This window comes from Saccoglossus kowalevskii, chromosome 1, assembly GCF_978046115.1.
Source record: "Saccoglossus kowalevskii chromosome 1, keSacKowa6.1, whole genome shotgun sequence".
In the NCBI taxonomy this organism is placed as follows: Eukaryota; Metazoa; Hemichordata; class Enteropneusta; family Harrimaniidae; genus Saccoglossus; species Saccoglossus kowalevskii.
In genome coordinates this window covers 10,425,665-10,449,416 of record NC_140641.1, presented here as the reverse complement: position 1 = coordinate 10,449,416, position 23,752 = coordinate 10,425,665, and the positions used below count along the sequence as shown (strand labels likewise).

The 23,752-nt window shown below is 33.8% G+C and overlaps 1 protein-coding gene across 1 annotated transcript; it reads right to left on the bottom strand.

The window, feature by feature from the left end:
• Positions 1-191: 191 nt before the first annotated feature.
• LOC100373114 (SCY1-like protein 2) lies at positions 192-23,567 on the bottom strand. The gene is made up of 16 exons (XM_006815983.3): positions 23,472-23,567; positions 18,472-18,657; positions 17,248-17,405; positions 15,420-15,564; positions 14,818-14,973; positions 13,255-13,470; positions 12,964-13,080; positions 12,512-12,637; positions 10,968-11,144; positions 9,325-9,447; positions 8,450-8,563; positions 8,075-8,207; positions 7,602-7,720; positions 5,463-5,563; positions 4,809-4,914; positions 192-4,289 (listed from the first exon to the last, which is right to left on the bottom strand). Exons 2-16 carry the CDS (start codon positions 18,631-18,633, stop codon positions 3,438-3,440), a joined length of 2,805 nt encoding a protein of 934 aa, XP_006816046.2. The 5' UTR covers positions 18,634-18,657; positions 23,472-23,567; the 3' UTR covers positions 192-3,437.
• Positions 23,568-23,752: the final 185 nt, after the last annotated feature.

Here is a 23,752-nt window from a genome sequence, read left to right as displayed (position 1 = left end):
TCATTTTTCTATCAGTCATTCATAACTTCAATTTTCTTATTTTAGCAAATATTTTCTTGAAAATGGCTAAACTGATTTGATATTTATTCTAGTGCATCTGAAACTGGAGCTTTGTTACGTTATTTTGAATTTTTTGGTAGTGTTTCAAAATACAAAATAAGTACGTAATGAAAAACAGCAAAAAAAATAAATTTCAAGAAAACACAATGTACAATACATTAAATTTTAATCAAATTATAAATTACATCTGCTACATCATTTACATACCCAGTCACCATTACACGTTTTTATTGCACATTAAGTTAACATGATTACAACTATTAAGTATTCATATACATCCAAATACATGTAAGCATGTATTAATAAATTAATATCACAATAATAAAAATCAGATACACAATTTTATGAACCTCCAAAAACAGCTCTGACAAAGGCATGCACAGTAACTTAAACCATGGAAGGCACTAACGTTTGTACCTTACATGCTTAAACAGACTTAAAGATGTGTCATGCAGGATTAATCATTGACTAGATACAGTCAAGTGATCGCCCAAGCTTGTGAGGACAGCAAAAGCCACACCCAGTCCATAAAGTTTTATCATATACCATATTACAATTTACCACAACGTGACCTCAAACACACGATGTAATTTAGAGTGACATGTTTTGATTGATGAAAGTAGGGTCAAGCATGATGTGGGAAATTATTGCCCTGATGTGAGGGCGCACTTCCCATAGCATTAGGAGGCCAGGCAGTACGAGGTATATAATAACTGACATAAATACATCACATTAAGAGTATAGTTCACGACACATTTACGAAACTCAAACCTCAACATTGGGTTGGCGAACTTGTGAGCAATGTTAAACACAAAATCAGACAACAATTTTTGTTCTCTATGGTTAGGCTTCCTTGTCTGATTCTAGCAACTCACAGACTGGTCCCTACTGTTTAGTTTGTAAGTCAGAGTAAAGCACAAGATCTTTAAAACAGTAAGTCAGTTTCTTTCAAAAAATATTTTCCCTCTGAATACCCTCAAAATTTGTGAAAAAAATAAATGGTTTACAGTATTACTCAAACCATAGAGTCCATGCACATGCAATGAATATAAGTTGGATTCACTGTGATATTCTTTGCTCAGATCTATAACAGAGTGTTGGGTACCATACTGTAAAGATGTATTCAAATGTAGGATAGTACATATATATACAAATACTAGAGATCTGCATTATGTACAGTTGTATGCTGCAATATAAATTCTGCCAGATCATTTACCAGACTCCCTAACTTATAAAACAATTGCACATTAAAAATCTACATATTCCATATTCATAAAATACCCTATTGTGAATGTTACAAAAAAAAAAGTTAAAATATAAAACAGAACTTGTGGTCACAATTCCTGAACACATGATGAAATAAAACCAGTCAAAAACAACCACCATGAGTGCATGACTCAAAATAACAATGGTGAGGGCAGTGAGTGTGAATTAAAATTGTGTTGAATAGTTTATACCAGTAGCTATGATTCCTTCTGCACTAAGGCCATCACATGACCATATGAGGCAAAGAAGTTGTACATGTATTTGATGTATCTCTTGAGGCCCACAGTACGAGAGTTAATAACATACTTGCAAGTTTGAATAAAGTAAATTTCCAGCCAAGAATCAATGCATTGTCCCTCGTGTGATGCCTAACTATAATGCTAATAATATCTTCTTTCCATTCAGACTTATGTATGTGCCACACACTATAGGCACCATCAGAGTTTTGAAAAATAAATTATTTATTGGTCAGTTTAAATGCCGAGCAAGTGGAATTCTCTATAATGATGCGATCTTCGATGACTTGCAATGTTTCGAGCAATGTCATTAAATATACATCTACAATACATGACAGATATCTAGTAATATGCACAAATATTAAACATTTGGATAACAGATATTATACAATAGACTTCATTTTAGACAAACTTTCATAGCTATCATTGATGCCATCTCAAGACAAAACTCAGATTAGACATTTATGCATTGTTTGCAATGACGACTAATATCAATGGTACACAAGTTTTCAACACGATACAACATTGAATGTCCACATCCAGCAATGCCTTAAGGTAGCGAGAAGGTTTTGTGACGTTTTTAAATAAAACATTCTCTGTCTGTTGTCTCGTTCAGAACAGTAATTTAGGTTATATATATCAAAAGACTAAGTATAGAGGTGCAAGTTCGCACAAACTGGACAGACATTGTTTACATAATTATCACGTGACATCAAAAATGACGAACCTTGTAAAAATGACTAAGTACGCGATTGCGAGAGCACACTGCGGAATTTCCTGGTGAAATTTAAGTTATGCATTGTTCGTAATCAAGTCCATTGAAATGCGTCTCCGATAATCAAAAGACATATTATTCCGATTTCTATGCAGGTTTGTTTTTTTGTCCCCAAATTATTTCATACTTGGCACCTTTAACAGACTATTATTCTGTGACAAAGCATTTTCTTTAAAAACCCAGACATATTTCGCACCATCATTATCTTTTGAACGATAACTGCGAGTTTGAACGTCCTAGTCCGAACGCACTTGATTTGGCGGCGGTCCCAATGAGTCGTTCTCGATCAAAACTTCAACTCGAGAAAAACGCGAAAAACAGTTTTGGTTAATAAAACACTGTAGATTTGCTGCATTATTATAAATATACACTAAAAATGGCCAAACATATTAACCACTGATATCATAGAACTCATAAAGAGTGTCAGATAATGAATAATTTCAAGCTTGAGCGCGAAAAATGAAGAAAACTGCTGGCATTTGAGTCCGTACTCCAGGAACGTTCGGGTTTTCCATTGTTATGCAAACGAACAACGAGGGATAATCCTCTGACAAACATTACTGTCCCACTGTACACGCTGACAGTTTACAAACAAGCTAATCCTTCAAGTGTCTCAGATAAGACATCTAATAAAACGGTTTTCATGGTGAAACAAAATGGCCGATGTTTGAAAAAAAAATGCTGTGTCAGAGTGCGACACTGAGTGGCAGATTTTTCTTTGCCTCGTCTGTCAACGCTTTCTTTCTTTTCTTCGCCATTGCGTTAGAAAAAAAAATGTATTAGTAAAATAGAATATTGACTTGGAAAATAAAACGATTTAAAAGAAAGTTGTGCAAAGTTACAGTACTCCTTTCGCACAACCTCCCGCCTGCTTCCGCTTTCCAATCACCTTTTTCTCTCGCTTTTGCGACCGCTTGTTGAATTCGACCGGACAATTTCCGCTTTATTTTCGACCGCGCAAACCCCGAAATATCACCGCCCACCTGCTCGCTCGCGCGCATTTCACACATTGAAAAGTTTTGAGAAGATAGATATAAGCCGTGGACAGGAGACATAGAAATGACAGTGTTTAAAAGTTGTAACATGGCAGGGGTGAGAGTTCAGCCTAACAAATCAGATAAATCATCACTCGCTGTGATAGGCTTGTTACTCTGTGTTGATGGCTGCTGAGCTTGAGCTGATGACATTGCATTCATAGACACTTTGTTTTTCTGTGACTGTGAAGGGCCCAGCAAATCATCAAATGCAGACAAATCAACTTTTTGTTTTGTTTGCTGCATGTTTTGGTTGTACATAGTAGATTGTGGAGTCTGTGACATACTACTCATTCCAAAACTGGGATTCATACTGCTGGTTCCATATGGATTACCAGAAGCTCCCATTCCATATCCGGTATTTCCCACACTGTACGATGCACCAATTCCAGTGTTATAACCTGTCATGCCATAAGAACTTGCTGACGTAGGGCCAGTCATCGCCATGTTCCTATTGTTCCCCATTGACATTCCCATGTTTCCAGTCATTCCCATTGTACCAGGTGCCCCCACAGGCCCAGGTGATCCCATAGTATTGGTCATTCCCATAGTACTCCTAGGTGCTCCCATAGAGGATGTAGCTGTCCAACCTGTTCCAGTGTCATAGTTACTGCTTCTTGTGGATGCTTTGGTTGACATAGTGGATGTAGCTAATGAACTCGTTAAGTCTTTTGGTTGGGATTTTGTTGTCTTGACAGTTTCAGTCGGCTTTAACTGCTGCTGTTTTTTAAACCTCTGCTGCTGTTCTTGTTCTTTTTGTAAACGCTGCTTGTCTTCCAGCGTGAGTGATGACTGGGACGGTGCTGCTGTCTGCGACTTAACAGGCTGTGCAGTTTCTCCCTTGGAAGCAGCATTCAACTTGTCGGATTTAGTTTGAATAAAACTGCCAAGTCCAAAACTCTTGAACATCTTATCCATCTGAAAATAATTTATAATATTAATATAGAGTTATTCCAGAAAAATGTGTAATATTGAAAAAAAAATACAAGCTTATACATATGTAGATATGCCTGGTAACACGACAGAAATACTAAAGAAAACTTAAAAGATCAATTTCCATCATTGAAAACCAGTAGACATCAACAACATTAATGCATTCAAGAATATTGATGTCACATTTTAAAACTTATATCAGACGCAGAAGTGCTATAATATGTGTAGGAAAAATAAAAATGTTCTCACAGTACCAAACACTTTATTGCCTTTTCTGTCTGTTATCTATCATTAAATTATTTTACTACAAGCAGGTATAATGATAAGGTTTAACTCAAGAATACAGCAAAGTATGCACTCAGGCAGCACAGGTGCTCATCAACTTTGTCATACTGCCTTCTTGCATATACTTATCCTGTGATAATGTCCAAAAATCACATAGCTATCAATTTGCATTGAACATCAATAACTGTTATAATCTGCAACTAAAAACAAATCACTTACCATTGAATCAGTTTCCTGTGTTTTGTGGCCAGTTTGTTGCAACTGATCAAAAAAATCTTCTTGTTTTGGTTTCCCATTAGATTCTGCTGTAAATTCTATGGTGCTTCTGTAAACCCAATAACAAACAATGAAGTTCAGTTGACGTAACTCCCACAATGCAGTTCAGTTAGGGTAATTCCAAGAATGCAATTTGGGGTATCGGTACCTTCCACAATGCAATGCAGTTGGGGTAATTCCCAAAATACAGTTCAGTCTATAGGCAACTCTCAAAATGTAGTTATATTAAGGTAATTCCCAGAATGCAGTTCAGTTTTAGGTAACTCCGAAAATGCAGCTCAGTTGGACTAACTCCAAAACTGGCTGATAATAAAATACACATAGAAATTATCCTTGCACAGAAAAGCTACCAGGGGTACGCAAATACATACTTGTGGTGCTGAGATGAGAATGCAACACAGCTGGCCTATTTAAAAGTTAGTTTTACCAAACGATAAAACATTGTATAATGTGTTTTTGACTACGCCAATATTAGTATTCAATGCTAGCACTTTTGGAAAATTTATTAAATGCTCTGTTATTGTATGATGGCAATTTAACGATTGACAACTATGAATTATTTACATTGTAATATGTAATCAGAGAGCTGAGACAAACCTTTGTTCTTTCTGCATTGTACTCAGTTGTTGTAATTTACTTCTCTGGTCATTCTCCACCTGACCTATCATACTTTTGATAACTGACATGAAAGCATTGAACTGTGAATGAAAACAAGACATTTACTTTTTAAAGCCAACTGAGAACAACCTTGAATTAAACCTTTCTGGGATGTAGTTATGAAGCCTCATTTGATATACATTTCCAAATAATCCATTCAATGTTCAACAGATAATACAATAACTGTAGATACTGACTGATTCATTAGTTAAAGTAACTTGTACACAAATCAGGTGTTTATTCCAAGCCATGCTGCTCTGAACCTGTATAATGTTTCTATGTCAAAGTTGCATTCCCACTTTGTATGATCCGCAGAAAACCTCACACTGACCCCTGACCCCTGAAAGCATTCCCACTTTGTATGGTCTGCAGAAAACCTCACACTGACCCCTGACCCCTGTAAGCATTTCCACTTTGTATGGTCTGCAGAAAACCTCACACTGACCCCTGTAAGCATTCCCACTTTGTATGGTCTGCAGAAAACCTCACACTGACCCCTGACCCCTGTAAGCATTTCCACTTTGTATGGTCTGCAGAAAACCTCACACTGACCCTTGAAAGCATTCCCACTTTGTATGGTCTGCAGAAAACCTCACACTGACCCCTGAAAGCATTCCCATTTTGTATGGTCTGCAGAAAACCTCACACTGACCCCTGACCCCTGTAAGCATTTCCACTTTGTATGGTCTGCAGAAAACCTCACACTGACCCCTGTAAGCATTCCCACTTTGTATGGTCTGCAGAAAACCTCACACTGACCCCTGACCCCTGTAAGCATTTCCACTTTGTATGATCCGCAGAAAACCTCACACTGACCCCTGTAAGCATTCACTCTTTGTATGATCCGCAGAAAACCTCACACTGACCCCTGACCCCTGTAAGCATTTCCACTTTGTATGATCCGCAGAAAACCTCACACTGACCCCTGTAAGCATTCCCACTTTGTATGGTCTGCAGAAAACCTCACACTGACCTCTGACCCCTGTAAGCATTTCCACTTTGTATGATCCGCAGAAAACCTCACACTGACCCCTGTAAGCATTTCCACTTTGTATGATCCGCAAAAAACCTCACACTGACCCCTGTAAGCATTCCCACTTTGTATGGTCTGCAGAAAACCTCACACTGACCCCTGACCCCTGTAAGCATTTCCACTTTGTATGATCCGCAGAAAACCTCACACTGACCCCTGTAAGCATTCCCACTTTGTATGGTCTGCAGAAAATCTCACACTGACCCCTGACCCCTGTAAGCATTTCCACTTTGTATGATCCGCAGAAAACCTCACACTGACCCCTGACCCCTGTAAGCATTTCCCACTTTGTATGGTCTGCAGAAAACCTCTTACTGACCCCTGACCCCTGTAAGCATTCCCACTTTGTATGGTTTGTAAACATCAGTTTTTGGATTTTGTGTAAGGTTCATGAGAAATATTATCCAACATATCCTGAAATCGAATGTAAAAGACTATTTGAAAATAATGTAAACTGGCCTTGAATAATTCCAACTATGAAAAGTTTGATTTGGTGATTCAACACTGAAATGTTCAGTATTTCAGGATTTGTTGGGGGGGCTTGGACTAAGGGCATTCCTGAATGCACAACAAATCCTTCTTGAGGATGAAAATTTTACATATTCAGTCAACTACCTGTTTCTAAGAGCAAAAAGTTATATTTACTCGTGTAGACATAAAAAACAAAAGCCAGAATTCATGGCATACAAAAGATATGTAAAATATTTCCTGGAGATATAGTACTTCATTGCTGTCCGACAAAATAGGTTGATTTCTCATAATAAAAAATGGGGGAATTTTATGAAAAATGTTACCAGTCCACTCCACAATATGTAGATAAATTGCAACTTGTAATGTACAAACCAGGTATGTAAGATGTTAATTTTAGTGCAAGCTCTAATAAAAGTTAATAAATACAAAAGTATCAAAGCAATTAGATCGATAGTTTTCAAGAAGAAGTCGAAAATGCAATTGTTGACAGATGATGATGGACAACCACCTATACGAACAGCACCACTCTGTCATCTACGAAAACAGCAGAGCTTATAAGAGGGTCTATGACCTACCTGGTTAAGATTAAGATTATTATCAATGCAGAGTGGAAATAGGAATGGTAATACTTTGGTTGCAAGAATTTCTTTAGTTATTCCAAGCTTCTTGTGATCTAATGAAGTCTTGTAAATACCTACAACAAACAATATCCCATTAAGATTGACCAAACAGAATATGATGATGGAACTTTCCGTTTTTTCCAATGGCAAATTCATAAACCTAAATAAATGTTTTTTATACAGTATGTAGAAATTACAAAGTTACTGTTTCCATGGAAACAATGTAGGGTATAATTTATTAAGGAAAAGAATTTGTAGTAAATTTTTCGTATATTTAGTATGCATCCTTAAAACCAGCACACAAGGAATGGTTTGTCAATAGCATGGCCAGACACACATACATCTATCATATGGCCAAACTTGGTACCTAGGGACAGGATAGCCAGCCAACTAGTAACAATTTACTACTCTGTAAAATGAGGACTTACCTAACATAGCCATGAGTACAGCAGGTTCTCGAGACGGAATCTCTTGTAGTAACGGCAGAATTTCATCTAAAACGTACCATTTATCCATGTATTCTAATAGTTTACCAATGCATATTAAACAGTTCACACGCACCTATATTTAGAAAATACAAGTAAATTTCAAGTAATAATAGGAACCACAAACTAACATATTTCAAAGAATGAAATTTATGAACACAAACAAATGCTTGACTTGAATTGACATTAAACACAGTGGTTTTAAATTCTATACCAATGCATAGTGGAGTCCACAAGCTAATGATAACTATAAGTAGACACACCACCTTAATTATAAACCAAAATGTATACCCGAATTACATTTTTAATGATACTTACTGACAGTAAATCTGTGCGTAGACAGAGTGTCTTAATTCTTGGTATAATTGAGTGTTTCATGGATGAGTATTCAATCATCGAAGCAAAGGTTGGAATAATTGACAAACACAATTCCTGAAAGTGACAAAATATACTTCATGGTTAGCTTGAATCCAGCCATCTGATTGGCTGAAGCAAGGTCTTATATCTAGCACTAGAAGACCAAAAACTGAATAAACTGGCTTGAATTTCAGGAGTGTGAACACTGTTCATAGAGAATGAGGGTGTATGATCAACTGATCAAAGCAAGGAAATCTGGTACAAGTACTAATGCAAATTATTATTGCTAAAACTTTCTATGAGAAACATGCGCATTGATTGTAGAATAGCGTTGAGTCAATCATGTGACATCTTCAACATGTCTGTAGCTTTCATTTGCCAGGCCTGTCATCAGTTTGGTAAATCAACATAAATGCAAAAATCACAACTAGAAACAACGTATTTTTCACTTTTTTAGCTTTGTTTATGTGCAGAAATAGTGCATGGTTGGTATTACTGCTAGATCGTTGATATATATTAGAATTTTTGATTTTGTCATGCGCCTCGCCTATATACGCGCATATTCTATGGAGTGTGTTTCATCCCTGGAATTGAAACACAAAATCTAGAACGCACACTACAAAGCAGGTAAATTCTAAATATACTAATTTTCCACAGAGAGGTCTTCTATCCACTACCAAATAACTGAACATACTGTTTATAATCTCTTAATAATTGCATCGTGTGTAGAATTAAATAATTTTATATTTATATCTGAGAAAAAATAATAAACTCTGCCGTATTTTTATTTTTGACCAACAGGGTAATCACACATTTATTAGAATAGGTAGCAATACCTGTATCTGAGGTGAAGGCGTTTCCAATGCTTTGTATACCATAGGGAGTACATGATGTTTGATATCATCTGATGGAGTCTTACTCAGAAGTAAATCCATTTTATGCAAAAATATCAGTAAAATCTGCAACAAAATAAGCTTAGTTAAACATATACCATATTCAAAAACCGCTTTTTGATCGAATTAACCGCATTGAACCACAATTCGAGTTCCTTTCGCCTATCCGTAAACTTACATATATTTTTTCTCAGGATAACCATGAAATCATCCAAATTATTGCAAGATTTGTATACACAGCTTTTCAGATTAGATACGATTTGTTAGTGTGAGTCCTCCAATAGATGAGTTGTATATGTGTGTGTGTATGTGTATATATATATATATATATATAATACTTTATTTTATTGAGGCGATTAAAGTCACGCCTGTAACTTTCGCATTGTAACCTGTTCCCCCAGGTTAGTGGGGTATATTTCTTTAGAGAAATGGAAATAAAATAATAATAATAATAATATAAAAAAGGAAAATCTGTCCAATTTCATAATAAAATATAATATAATTTACATTAAAGCCACAAATTCACAACAATTTAAAACTAGAGGGGGAAAGTACCGGTAATCTGATTGCACAAATAAAATGGCTGTGAACACTGACAACACTCCCTAAAACAGTCCACTCTATCCAAATATAAATACAGTCATTATCAAGTTGGGTATTAAAGATGCGAAGCTGGATATTCATACTACGTGGTGAATCAAATCAAACTATATAAACTAGTACTAGTAGTACAGAAACAATCTCCAATATCATGATAACAGGACAAATTAGTTGATCTAGCACTGAAAACAACGGAATTTGCCATTCCATAAAAAGCTGTACCAGAATTTGTTCTAAAGCATATCTGCACTCATACAATGCTTGGATTTCCCCTTATACCAGATAAACTACATCACCAGCATTGACTTGTTCCAGGCTATTGATATAATATTTGTTCATACAGCACATAACATTTTTGGTTTCAGTCTATTACTACAAGGCCAGACTTTTTTTATTCCTTGTTTCTCGAGTTTTTATAAGTCAATTTTTTTGATGAGGGCGGAAAAAAAATAAAATTATTTCTTTTTTTTTCTATTAGATGTATAACCTGGTTGGCAATGTCGCCAATTGTGGCACCATTTTCAGCGTTAATGAGGGATTTCTCGGTTTTTGACGACAGAGTTTCATGGCGTGGTCGCCATGTTCGCCTAGTAGTCTTAAGCAGCATGCAGGGAGGTCAAGACCCGAGATTCACTGTCAACCAACGCGCATAAAGTATAGATCTGTGCGAGACTTCGGTATTTTGATCATGATACTCCCATGAATATGGATATGTTAGGCGGCGGGCGGAAAAAAAATGATAATAAAAATAATTTTGTTAGCAATTTTTGCACCCACAAGTCAGCGGGTGTGCTGAAATAAAATTTTATTATAACATTTTCGGCTCCTGTTTATTTGGCGGGTTCGCTAAACAAGGGATAATAAAAGTCTGACCCAAGCAGAGAAAAGATGCATAGTGCATAGACCTCCACCACCCATAGGTTGATTTGATCACAGTACTGCCTTTGTACATACATTTCGATATCCTCGAGATAACATTTATTTACCTGGATAGGTTCTTGCAATTTAAATATTGGTTTTAAATGAGGGAATATAATAGTGGTGTACTCCTTCTGTGTACAAGACTCTGCAATCAGTAATACATTGGGCAAGACAAATGGAATCATTTCACTATTATAAAACTCTTTAAATAGACATGGTAGAACTCGCTGAAGAACCACTCTCTGCAAAAAAAAATTTATGATAATTTGTTACAAAATCTCAACATAGAGGGCAGACATCAACCAGTCAGAAAGTGGTTTGATCACTGTCAATAAAAGTGAATCCCTCAGCAGTTTAAAACAACAGAACAAACAATATCAAAGACTTTTTCTTTTAGTCTATGCAAATATCTGGTCACCTAATATTTGTGTTTTTATTTTTGTACCATGTTATGTGTTTTGTTAGTGAAAGAGAAGGATGAACTGTCTTCCGAGCTATGGTGACTGTAGTTGTTATGTACCCTGGCCCTCCCTTCTACTTTCATTTGTATGAGTAATTGTGACTTGCTTTTATCAGTGATGTATATTTGTATTGCTTTGAATTTTAGTGGCTGAATAAATAATAACAATAATTTATGACCAGGTCAAAACATGCATGATTCATTTTGTCCCAAAATAGGTATAACCAAAGTTGGACTGAAACATGATAGTTGTATTACCCCAGTAGTTCACAGGTGTTCAGTAGTTTGATCAGTGAAGTGCCTTCCTTGTCGGTGTTTTAATGTAGCAATGTTATCTTTTGATTATCTAGTATGATATTGAAGAGTCTGCGTACCATATTAGTTACTAGGCAAAGGGCAGACAATGAATTTGGTACGGTTGTACAATTTGCATGAGACAGTTATTACAATGATGCACATACCTGTTACCCTTCCATGAAAATAGGTAACCAATCAAAACACATGTTATAGACTAAGTTCAATGTCTCTTGTATGTATTATGGCATATGATTGGTAATTAATGTAACTTTGGGTTTTTTGCCAATATGTTATTCACATTTACCTGACAATTTAGTAAAAAATTGCTACAATCAAAGACACCCAGAACAGGAGGACTACTTTTACATACAAATATTGATTTTTTAAAGAGCTGAAGAATTCGTATACAGAAGTCAATCTAATAAAGCTCTTGTTAAAATTTGGTTATTTTTAACATGAATGGGAATTCAGTCCAGCAGTTAGATGGGTAATAATAGCCAAGAGAATGAGGAAGTGCATTACATTTGTTTACATTTATATTGTTATAAATTTGCAGCAAATTCTGAATAATTTACAGAGTTTCTAATATAATAATAAATGTTTTATAAGATTCAATAGAAATGACTTTCCCATAATGCATTGCATACATGCTTAGTAGCATCCTCGGTAGATTTCCTTTTTATATGTGACATACCAGGCCACAGAAACAACACTGTTTATTTCACTGACAAACTTGTCCATATCAAAACAACAATACTGAAATATGAAAAAGGCTACATTAATTACAATATCTTGTGAGAAAGAAATTACAATGTTTACAACTTGCCATGAGGAAATGAAATTACAACTAACCTTGGGTAACTTTGATATTATTTGAGGAAGTCCTTTGAAGAACTGAGATTTCTGTAAATTATCTAACTGAAACAAAGAATCCAAATGCTCCAGTGTCTTGGCACCAACATCGTCAAAGAAAGATATCTGAAAGCAATGACAGAATTTAAATGCACTGCTATAGTTTTCAGACTGTGACAGAAAGATATCTGAAAGCAATAACAGAATTTAAATGCACTGCTATAGTTTTCAGACTGTGACAGAAAGATATCTGAAAGCAATAACAGAATTTAAATGCACTGCTATAGTTTTCAGACTGTGACTAAAAAAGACTCTCAGATGCATCTCAAAGGCAGAAAGAAATCCATTTATTTTATGCAAAGGTGCTTTTTACATCTGATTACCACATTTTGGTTTAATATTACATGCATTTTAAAAATGAATGACAAGTTATAGCTAAGAATATACTTTACCTTAGTAAGTTGGTGTGCATCTGGACGAATGGTTGGCGTTATACTAAACAGCATTTTAACATAATCTCGTAATACTTCCGGAAGACAATTCAGTAGTGTGAGATTTAATGAGGATAACTGGAATGGGAATAAAAGCATGTAAATTGCATGATATTGCTTTAAAAATAAAATGTCAAAACAAGTATATAATTTTGTATTTTTAGTATGAATGTATCAATCTTCACTATGTTATATTGCAATAATGTTATTCAACCACAACTATGCGATATTTCAGAGTAAACTGACTCTCACCTGTTGACAATTACGTTGGTATGTCTTTAAGTTAGCATTGCAATCAAACAATGGTTTACCGTGGTTAAATAATGTATATATAAGCATACCCAATGAGTACATATCACTGGCAGTATCACAGCTGACAGTACGGATGTACTCCGGTGCAAGGTAATTCAGTACTGGCTGCCCTATATCGGGTAAACTAGGATCCCATTCTTTGCAGTTGTAGACAGCCTAAAAGTCAATCACAACACACACGTATTAAGGTAGTCTGCTACCATTAAAAAAATACTCAAAAATCCTTGAAATCAAGCAAGAGTGGTTGGGTTAATACTGTAATGTTCAAAATTCTAAAATAAAAAATAGATTTTTCAATAGTTTACAATTACAGAATGGCAGAAACATTCAATCCTATCTCAACATTTTGTTTGATGACCTACGCTAAAAATAGTATGATATATAGTGTTACAAGGGCTACATACAATGCCATGAAAAATAGGAGAATTTTGAATCCATGGAATAATATGTTTACAATAAAATGCTGCAAAATTGTTTTAGATTATTTTGCATGTTTCCTTGGAAACACATTCTTATTTCTCCGTAAACATATTAAATATGAATGACCTGCATGTATGTGAATCATCACACAACAATTTTTAATGATTTACTGTGATCGATTTTTTCAATGTTTGAATAGTAACATGTTACAAATGTGTGATACCCAAAGTAAGAATTTGACATGTTTTTGCAGTTGGATGGAGAGACCAGATATTTATTCTCAGTAATAATGAAGACTTCAGACAGCTTTATTGGTGATAATTGTCTGAGCTAAGTCGGTTGTCATCAGATAAACAGCAAGACCACAATCATAGTAAGAATATCCAAGATCTTGGTCGGAATAAATTTACGCTGTTGCTGAATAAAAATGTCTCAAAAGAACAACTTCTTGCCAATGAGTGGTGAGGATAAAAATATATTAGGTCTCCTCAACAGAGAGAAATACCAGGGTCCAATTAAGACAGAATAAAAGAGCAGATTGTACAAATTATAAAATTTGTAAAATTAATTTTCACACAGACACAGATTGTCAAAGAACACAAATGTTGTTATCTAAAAATGTTTAAAGAACTGCTATTGTTTTAAGTTGCTATGTTAATTGCTAGGTGTTGAAAAAATGTATCTGATTTTAATTTAATGATTAAAATTAATGAGATTCTCATCTAAATAAAGCAAGTACATTGAGTTTGATCAATTAATTGATCGATCCAGTGTTCGAAGTGAATAATCACACGACTTCATGGAGGTAGATCACTTAGTCATTGAATGGAATGAAAACCTGAAACTATAATTTTATTCCATCATAGTATAATAAAGTAAATGGTGTTTGCACAATGATATATTGGCAAAATACAGACATCTACACTGTGAATTAAATATCTGGAAAATCTTGAGAAGAACCCTGTGTTTTCATAGAATTTCATTGCACCAACAAATCAAGTTGAGTATAAAAAAAAGAATTCTTCAATTTTCTCTCCATGATTTCTCTGTTCTGACTGATATAAATTTGAATGAATCACTTACCTGACCACTATCATGTTGTTTGGTTGATGAAGGAATACAGAAATCTAATCCTGATAATTTCCATGATCCATTGCTATTAATAATCACATTTGCAGGAATAATATTACCATGTATCAAATGTACATCATTGTGTAAAAACGCCAATGCTTCAATCACCTAGGCAACAGAAATACAGAGTACCGGTAAAACAAAAGCAAGATTTCATACAATTGATATGAACAGGGTAGAAAAAAAATGATTTGTCACTAATAAAACAGACCAAAGTATCACCTCACAATTGGGTATAATCAAAATTTAATCTAACATAGAAGAAAATCAGCAATTTCATTTGCATTACTATTTTTAGTAGTAGATTAGATTTATATTTGAAAAACTATTATAGTGATTATAACATGACTTGCTTCAAATACACAGACTCAAACGATGATTTTACTGACACATTCTGCTAATAATACAACATGACACCAAAACCGTCAAATAATGCTATAATACAGCACGACATCAAAACCGTTGAATAATGCTATAATACAACGGACATCAAAACTGTCAAATAATGCTATAATACAACGTGACATCAAAACCCTCAAATAATGCTATAATACCTGTTGTAAACCGTACTTAATTTCAACATCATATAACTCATAGTCTTTGACCTCAGTTGGTACTGGTGATGGAAGATTGTCATGGCAACCAAGAACATTACCTAAACTTGCGAAAACTGGTTCTGTGGCAAAAGCAAAATATTCCCTGTTTTGAAATGAGAAATACAAGGATTAGTATCCAATCATGATTTCATTGGATTAATGATATTAGTATCCAATGATGATTTGATTAGATTAGATTAGTGATATAGATGTATAAGTATCCAATAGCATAGAGAGATTAGAAGAATCCAATGATGATTTGGATAGATTATTAGGATTTGTATCCAATGATGATTTCATTAGAGAATAAAATCTAATGGTAATTTGAGCAGATGATTAGTAACCATTGATGATTTGAATAGATTATTAAGATTGGTATCCAATCATGATTTGATTAGATTAGTATTGTGAGAATTAGTACAATGTATAATAAAATTAGTATTAATGATGATTTGATTAGATTAGTAAATTAGTATCAATGATGATTTGATTAGAGAGATTAGTATGCAATGGTTTGATTATTTAGATTAATATCAATGATTATTTGATAAGATTAGAATATAATAATGATTTGAGATTATTATCCAATTGTAATCTGATTAGATTTGTAGTGAGATTATTTTTTTCTTTCTATCTCAATATTATTATTTTGTAATGCCTAAACATTTATCACAGTCAACCTAATACACATTGAGCAGATGTTCAATAGTTAGTATGTTATTAACCTGGAGAAAGCATTTGTATATCTTTGAATTAGCCCAATAATTGGTTACATGGCGCTTCTGATTCACACACCAGAGTACTTGCTATACACAATGTGTAAAACTAAATTGTTTATAATTTTTTTGTTCAAGTTAAAATAAATCAGAAACAGCAGTGATTCCAGAGATTATCTAAATATAAAGATGAACTGTCAGATTAAATTGTTTGTCTGAAATGTCTACAGCTGATTGATTTTCTTGATAATCTTCTTGCAAGTTCAAGCCCCAGTTGATAAATTGACAGTGAAAGTGTTTCCCTGTGAAACAATTTATTTCAACAACAAAATAAGGCCATCTATGTTTTAAAAACTTGTAGTGTAGTAAGTAGTAAGAGAGCAATGGTCCCTTTAGAAATCAGTATCCTTAGTAAACCAATTATGAACCCATTGCTAGGTATACACAAATAATTACAGGTCATCTCTCTGAATTTTATATACATGCATTTCAAAACTAAAATGTTGACTATCCACAGCTGCATTAAATATTCATGTTTGGAGTTGAACAATTTTAATACACTACAGTGCAGATAAACATGCATGGTTACTTTTTGACAGTGAAATGAGTCACATCTCTGTGAGAACCTATCATCACATACATTTCACAACAGAGTATGTTTAACTGTTAATTCTCTTGTAAACATAACGCAGACCAAGTTAATTCCAGGATTGGTTTACCAGTGTTGACACGTCGCCATTTCAATTATATGTATGTCATTTCATGTCCTTGTTAACAAATGGTACGTAACTGCATCACCATTTTTTAAGTACAGCAGATGGGGCAAATTATGTTTGAATTTAAAGTAAATTTGAGAACTCAAAATTCAAAACAAATTCCAATGAATCATGTTGGACTCGAACTGATAAAAGATATAAATGCAAACCTGTGGCTGTTATGGTCTATTTCCTTGTTTTATCAATGAACTCTGACCCATCAAATACAAACTTACTCTACAGTATACAAAAATGAACAGGGCCTTGATCACATTAATAATTAATTATTATAAGGTGAATATTGTAATTGCTAACCTGGATTCTTCCAAGGGGTGTTGTACTGTCAAAAGTTTTGGATGGCGTAACCGTGTCAATTGAGTCACACCTTTTTTGAAAATATCCAACAAAAATTCTCGTTCTCTTCTTGAATACTTCTCCAATAGTTTCTTTTCTAGTACAAACACTGAGACTTCCTGCAAGACAATTCAAATTTATTTAAATATATATGTTATACAATGTACATGTATATGCAAAGATACAAGGGTATACTGTAAAATGACTAATTTTCACTGGGTTTAAATTTCGCTGATTTACCATTCAGGCATATTCAGTGGGTTTTAAATTCACAGTTTTATCATTTAGATAGTGTTTTCTATGCTAAATTTTACATATTCACTGGTTTTAATTTAGTGCATTTTCCAGTCAGTGAAATGAATAAAATTAAAACCCAGTGAATATGCAGTAATATGTAGAGCAATAGCATTAAAGTTTTACTGTCAGTAAAACTTAATAATAGTTCAATTGTAAGTAACACGGCCAAAAATCAAATTTGAAAGTCAATGCGTTTGCAAGTTATGCTCATTGTAAGCACAGTTATTTATGGCCTTCACGACAATAAATCTTGTCATGGTGTTAAAATTCAGCTTCAGTTGCTCCCAAAATACAACTGACTCAGAAAGTAAATAAAGTTTGCTTTGATAACGTGATAACATCATCGTCATGAGTAAAATAGTCATCCTATTAAATTCAAAAGTGATAACATCCTCATAAGTAAAATAGTTATCCTATTAAATTCAAAATAATGGGTTTAAAGTAAACAACTTGAGAGTCCTGTCTACAACTCAGACTCACAACTCTTAACTAAAAATGCTTCACAACAAATAGTGATTTTATAATATAGTACATTTTTGATCGTCAAACCAAAAATCTTATGTGTAAATTGATAACTTGAAAACACTCTAAGATGTTGAAAACAACCAGATCAAAGGATTTGCTCAGTGACATGCAGTTATTTCTGATGCAAATATGATATGAATACTGTAGCTATTACTTTTATTACAGTACACATAATACTTGACACATTAAAGGTTTCAAACATATCAATGTAAACAATAATAAAATGCACCATCATCTACTGCGAATCATGATACAAAAAAGCAATACATCAAACACGGAAGTCAATCACAACAATGCATCAACCGAATTAACAACAAGAAAGGTGACTGACCCCTAATCAGAAAACATATACCCTGTCCATACCTCTTTAGTGGATCGCTTAACTGCACTATAAATTTTCCAGATATATCCGGGACCAGCACTTGCATGGTGTTTATTAATATCAAAATCTTTAGATAATGGTATCCCTATAAGCCCACCCACTGTGCTCTGCACTGTATTCTTGATTTTATTCACTAAATCCATAATAGCGAATCATTAGTACTATACCTATAAGTAAAGAGATTAGTTATTAATGATTTCATTCATACCACACCACAGTTCGGTCAAGATAATTCGGGCAATGTCCGATTTTGATTTATCTTTAACCTATTAAATTATCATACATTACAGTCCGTGTGTAAATTAACTTCAAAGCTGACTATCAGCTGCCTTTGCTTTTTCATAAAAACTTTTATTGAGTTGTCCTCAATAAAGTTTCAATATATCCTTTGTAGTATACCCATGCTACATATACGAAACACGCTGGGACACATTTGCAATATTTATATATGTGACTGTTTTAAAATCAAGTTACACTATCCCTAATTAAGCCAGCTAAAAGCTAACTAAATATTAAGTTATGCTTGGACCGTATGAATACTTAATTATGAAACAGAATATTATTTACAAGTTATGAGAAATTTAGTATTTCTACCAGCTTTAAATATATTAATAATATTTAATGATACAACACTAAACTAAAGCAGTATAAAGTACATTTGGACTTTGCATGTCGGGAAAAAAATATGTTGACATACATGTAGTAGTGAAAAGTAAATACTGTAAAATCTGTATTAGAAACCACGACTTCAATTAAATTTGTACAATGTAATAGAGGGGATGCGGCATCTATTAGAGCATCTACACATATGAGAAATGATGAATTTTTGGTTCTCAATTATTCTAAAAAAATGCGGCGACTTCTATTTATTAATAGGGATGCGGCTATTACCGGTAATACAAATTTTACAGTAGTTATCATTACATCAAATTTGATCAACATCAGCCAATATCAAACCGGCACTCATTCTCTGCACGTAATAAGCTTGGTTATTAAGCATCCTTTTTTGGGGATGCCCGGTGGCCGAGGGGAAGACGTGTAGTGGCGTGAAACTAGGAGATTAGGTGCCGTACGTGAGCGCCGGTTCCAGTCATGCACGCAGTCAGTCTGGCTTTTCTTTGGTGAGATAAATGGTTTCATCAATAAATTACAAAGTACAGTCAAATCTTTGTTAGTGATCAAATTTTTTAAAAAGATCACCTGTCCATAGTGATCACCTTTGGACAGTTAGCATGTAAAGTGACCTGTATTGTATACAAAGTTCACGTGTCTAAAGTGACCAGAGACGAGCGAGAACATTTATTTATTTGTCAATTCATTATATCAGTTGACAAATTATAAACCTTTGAATTGATTGTAAGTTCTTGTCATATTTTCATTTAAATACAAACTTATCACCCTCTATACAAAAAACCTTAGATGGTTTCTGTACAGGTACTTGTTTGGCTTTTACCAGTACTTAATTTATGGCAGCCTAAATCCTGATAGTCGTAACCAAGTAAAGTACATAAAAAGGCAGGTACAATATCCGGAACATTTCTGAGAAAATAGTATATGTGTTCCAGGAATATACACTTAGGGCTTACTGATAGGGATGTATGGATAATAATGGTAGATAATGCAGCATAATAGCAAGAATGCAGTCAATATCTGCCACAAATAAGGTATGTACATGTATCTACAAAGCTGTTAGTATATTGTGATTCAAGTTAAAAGCTTAATAGGAGCCTGTAAGAGTTTGACCAGTGCAATTTTTTTTTCTCTGTGTCTTAATTGTACATTTTTATTTATAAACATGCCAACATTTTTTTTCTGCAACACCTTGCATGCAATTTCTTTCTCTTGGTGTCTACCTTGCAAATATATTTTTAACAAATCTTCCCGCCAAAATGATAGACACTAAATTTTATTTCATAGTTATTATTGTTAAAAAGTGATACATACATTTTTGTAACCTTACTGATTTGGGGATATGAGCTATTAAACAAATAGTATATATTATAACAGTGTATCACACCTGTAAATGCATGATTATGATTGGATGAGAGGTAGATTTAATGCATGATTATGATTGGATGAGAGGTAGATTTAATGCATGATTATGATTGGATGAGAGGTAATTTTAATGCATGATTATGATTGGATGAGAGGTAGTTTTAATGCATGATTATGATTGGATGAGAGGTAGTTTTAATTGGTGATTTCATCTCATGTAATGCATGAAATGTGCAGACGAAACATCTGCTGGCAAAATATGAATGATTTGATTTTGATTTTGAGCTTGTTCTGTTATAGCTCAATATCAAACTGCCGATCTTTCAGTTGGGAATATGGCATTTGGACACCTCTACTTCATCAAACCTGAACATCATCAATGTGTGTATAGCACATTATTAAATGTTAAAATACCTCATAAAATACACTTTGAATTTCTACCATTGAAAGTCACAGTATGCATGCTTCACCCTGACTTTTTAGAACAGTTTATTCAGTGGATATGTAACTATCATTATTATTCATGAAAGAAAATTTTACAGTTTCAAACTTGATCAATGACCACTCTCTGTGTTCAATATTGTCAACTGCACAAATTGTATTGCGAGTCTATTCTGTCTGTTGCATCATAAATGCTGCCTCAGTCTAAATACTATTTCCTTCATGTCCATATTTTTTTTTTCATTCACAGCAACCACTAGATTGGGTTACAGAGAAAACGTTAGCACAGTTTGATCAAATTTGACGAAATAATGTTTCAGATATAATATACTAAAAACAACCACCCTTGAGTAATGTAAATGTATACCATAAGATTTTGACCAGTTTCACAATGTGGACATTTGAACCAAAAACTTTAACCTAAACACTCATGTTCAATGACTTCAAAAGTTGATGTTGTTGCAATGTTATTTCCTGGTTAAATAAATAATTCATTCAAAGTTAGGTAATATTGCATTGATTGTTTACATGAAATTCGAACATACACTGTGTGACGATCACCACCCCTGAAGTGTTTATTCTATTTTGCCATATGAAAATAGTGAGTTAGTGATAGTAGGTAGTTGACGACCAAATGTTATTATTACTTTATCTTAAAATGACACTATGTACAAATGTAAATAACCATATTAAAGAGGCAATAGCTGAGATTTGGATCATTTTTAGTTTAAATACAAGCCATGCATGGCACAGTCCCTGTTATCGTAGTTATCAAATTTAAGATATATAGTTTGAACATAAACATGTCAGAGCTATGGTTCCAGAGGCTGATGCTTGATTATGATGATTTTTTAATAATAAAATGATTGACATTCAGTCATCTTGTATCTCATCATCGAATGATTTCTTATAGATGTCGAACCTGTAGCCATCTTTTTTCACTTGCAAGTGATTTAATGTATAATGTCGGTGTACAGCATATAAATTGGCACTAATGACACAGGAAATGATTTATTAAAAATGAAAAATCAGAGAAAAATGATAAATAGTTATTGCCAATTTAGAGGGCGATGATTGTCGCACCGAGCATATGCGACATTTCTGTTGGTAAACATTGATTTTCCCAAAATTCAATGCACACTTATAATCAAAATCAAAAAATCAAAATCAAAAGTTTTAATTTTAATCTGGCTGCGACATGCACCAAAGAAATTACCTTTGCCTAATTTAATCACCAAAGAAATTACCTAGTTAAAGCTTCTCAGTTAATAATAATATAATAATCTTTATTGCATCCTCAGAAATACAATCTTTCTATCAGTCCAATAAAGTAATAAAAGAAAGTTTAGTTTGTTAATAAGAAGATAAAAATAACAGTAAATGAAAGTACCTAGTAATAAGTTTTATTTCTGATTTCAAAAGATTTGTAATTATACTTCCCTACTTGTTTAATTATATTTTGGTTTTTATTGCTCATCAGAAATATAAACCTAATAAACCTAATATATACCTGTTTCAATAGCCAGGTTATGGCACAGTCCCTCCACACCAGGTGTTGAGGGACAGTGGTTATGGTTACTGGTTCTAAATTTACATAAAGTGGCTCTTTCTTGTACTTGGTCTGCACAATAGTCAAAGTTGCTACCTTTGTTCATATGACCTCATATCTCGCGCATGCGTGGCCAGATGACCGTCACCCTATACGATTCATATTTGTCACTTGTAGATGCATTCATAGACCCTACAATATATTGTATTATATTTTCCATTATGCTCACTGGGATACAAAACACTTAGATATAAAATGAAACTCTTTTTCAAAAATTTTCGTTTTAGTATATGGAAAGGGTTTGGATCTGCTATTCCATATGAGATTGTTTGTAATTGATTTTAGGCACAATCTGCATTTCGATAATTGATACATTAAAGGGCAGTGGAAGCTGTGCAGCGTGTGTTCGAATTTCATGTAAACATTATTATTATATGATATGATATGATATTATTACATTACATTACATTACATTACATTACATTACATTACATTATATTATATTATATTATACACGCGTTGTGTAAGATGATATGAGTTGGGGTGTCCCATATCGAACAGAACGCGGCGCGACGACTACCGACTTTACTAGTAACATGGGAGTCTAGAACAATATAATGACCAGCATCCCAATGAAGTCGGCACCTAATAACAATTCAAAATCGTGGTAACTGACTGTGATAATTATATCAGTGACTGTGTTGGTGTCAATGAGGTACATAAATATGTAACACCAGGAAATGTACATATACAAAACAGATAACCAATGATAAATCTTCACATTCAATTCACAGGCGTTGATTCAATTATGGAAAGTGAGGCAAAATGTGTGAATATTATACTATGGTATGTACTATTATTCCATAAAGTTGTCCATACAATCGAACAATAACAAAAATAAATTGCCACATTTTCTTTTAAAATGTTGTAATAAGTTTTGCAACAGAAGACCATATAGTACGTATGTGTGTTTTCATAAAAAAAATATAACGTTACCCCTATGTCATCGCCCGTCCGCCATCATTGTTGACATGTATATATACAACCCAGTAATTCGTAGCAACTACATTCGTCAACGTTTTAGCATTAGAAAATTACGAAAATAAAATAGAGATCAATAAATAGAGCAATTTAACCGATTTAGAGATGTAGTAAACATAAGTGTTCACAATTGTCTAAACCATAATTTATGTTTTATTTTTCGGCTAAGAAATGTGAAATATGTACTAAGCATGCGCGCATAAACTCGTCTTTCATTGCCTATCAGACTGAAGTAA

Excerpts from the sequence above, each read along its gene's own strand:
- LOC100373114 (XM_006815983.3), bottom strand. The coding sequence starts at position 18,633 with ATGGATTTAGTGAATAAAATCAAGAATACAGTGCAGAGCACAGTGGGT. Across the intron at positions 9,448-10,967 it reads AATTGCAAGAACCTATCCAG|ATTTTACTGATATTTTTGCA; the intron begins GTAAATAAATGT and ends ATTTTGTTGCAG. Across the intron at positions 7,721-8,074 it reads TGTACTCATGGCTATGTTAG|GTATTTACAAGACTTCATTA; the intron begins GTAAGTCCTCAT and ends TGTTTGTTGTAG.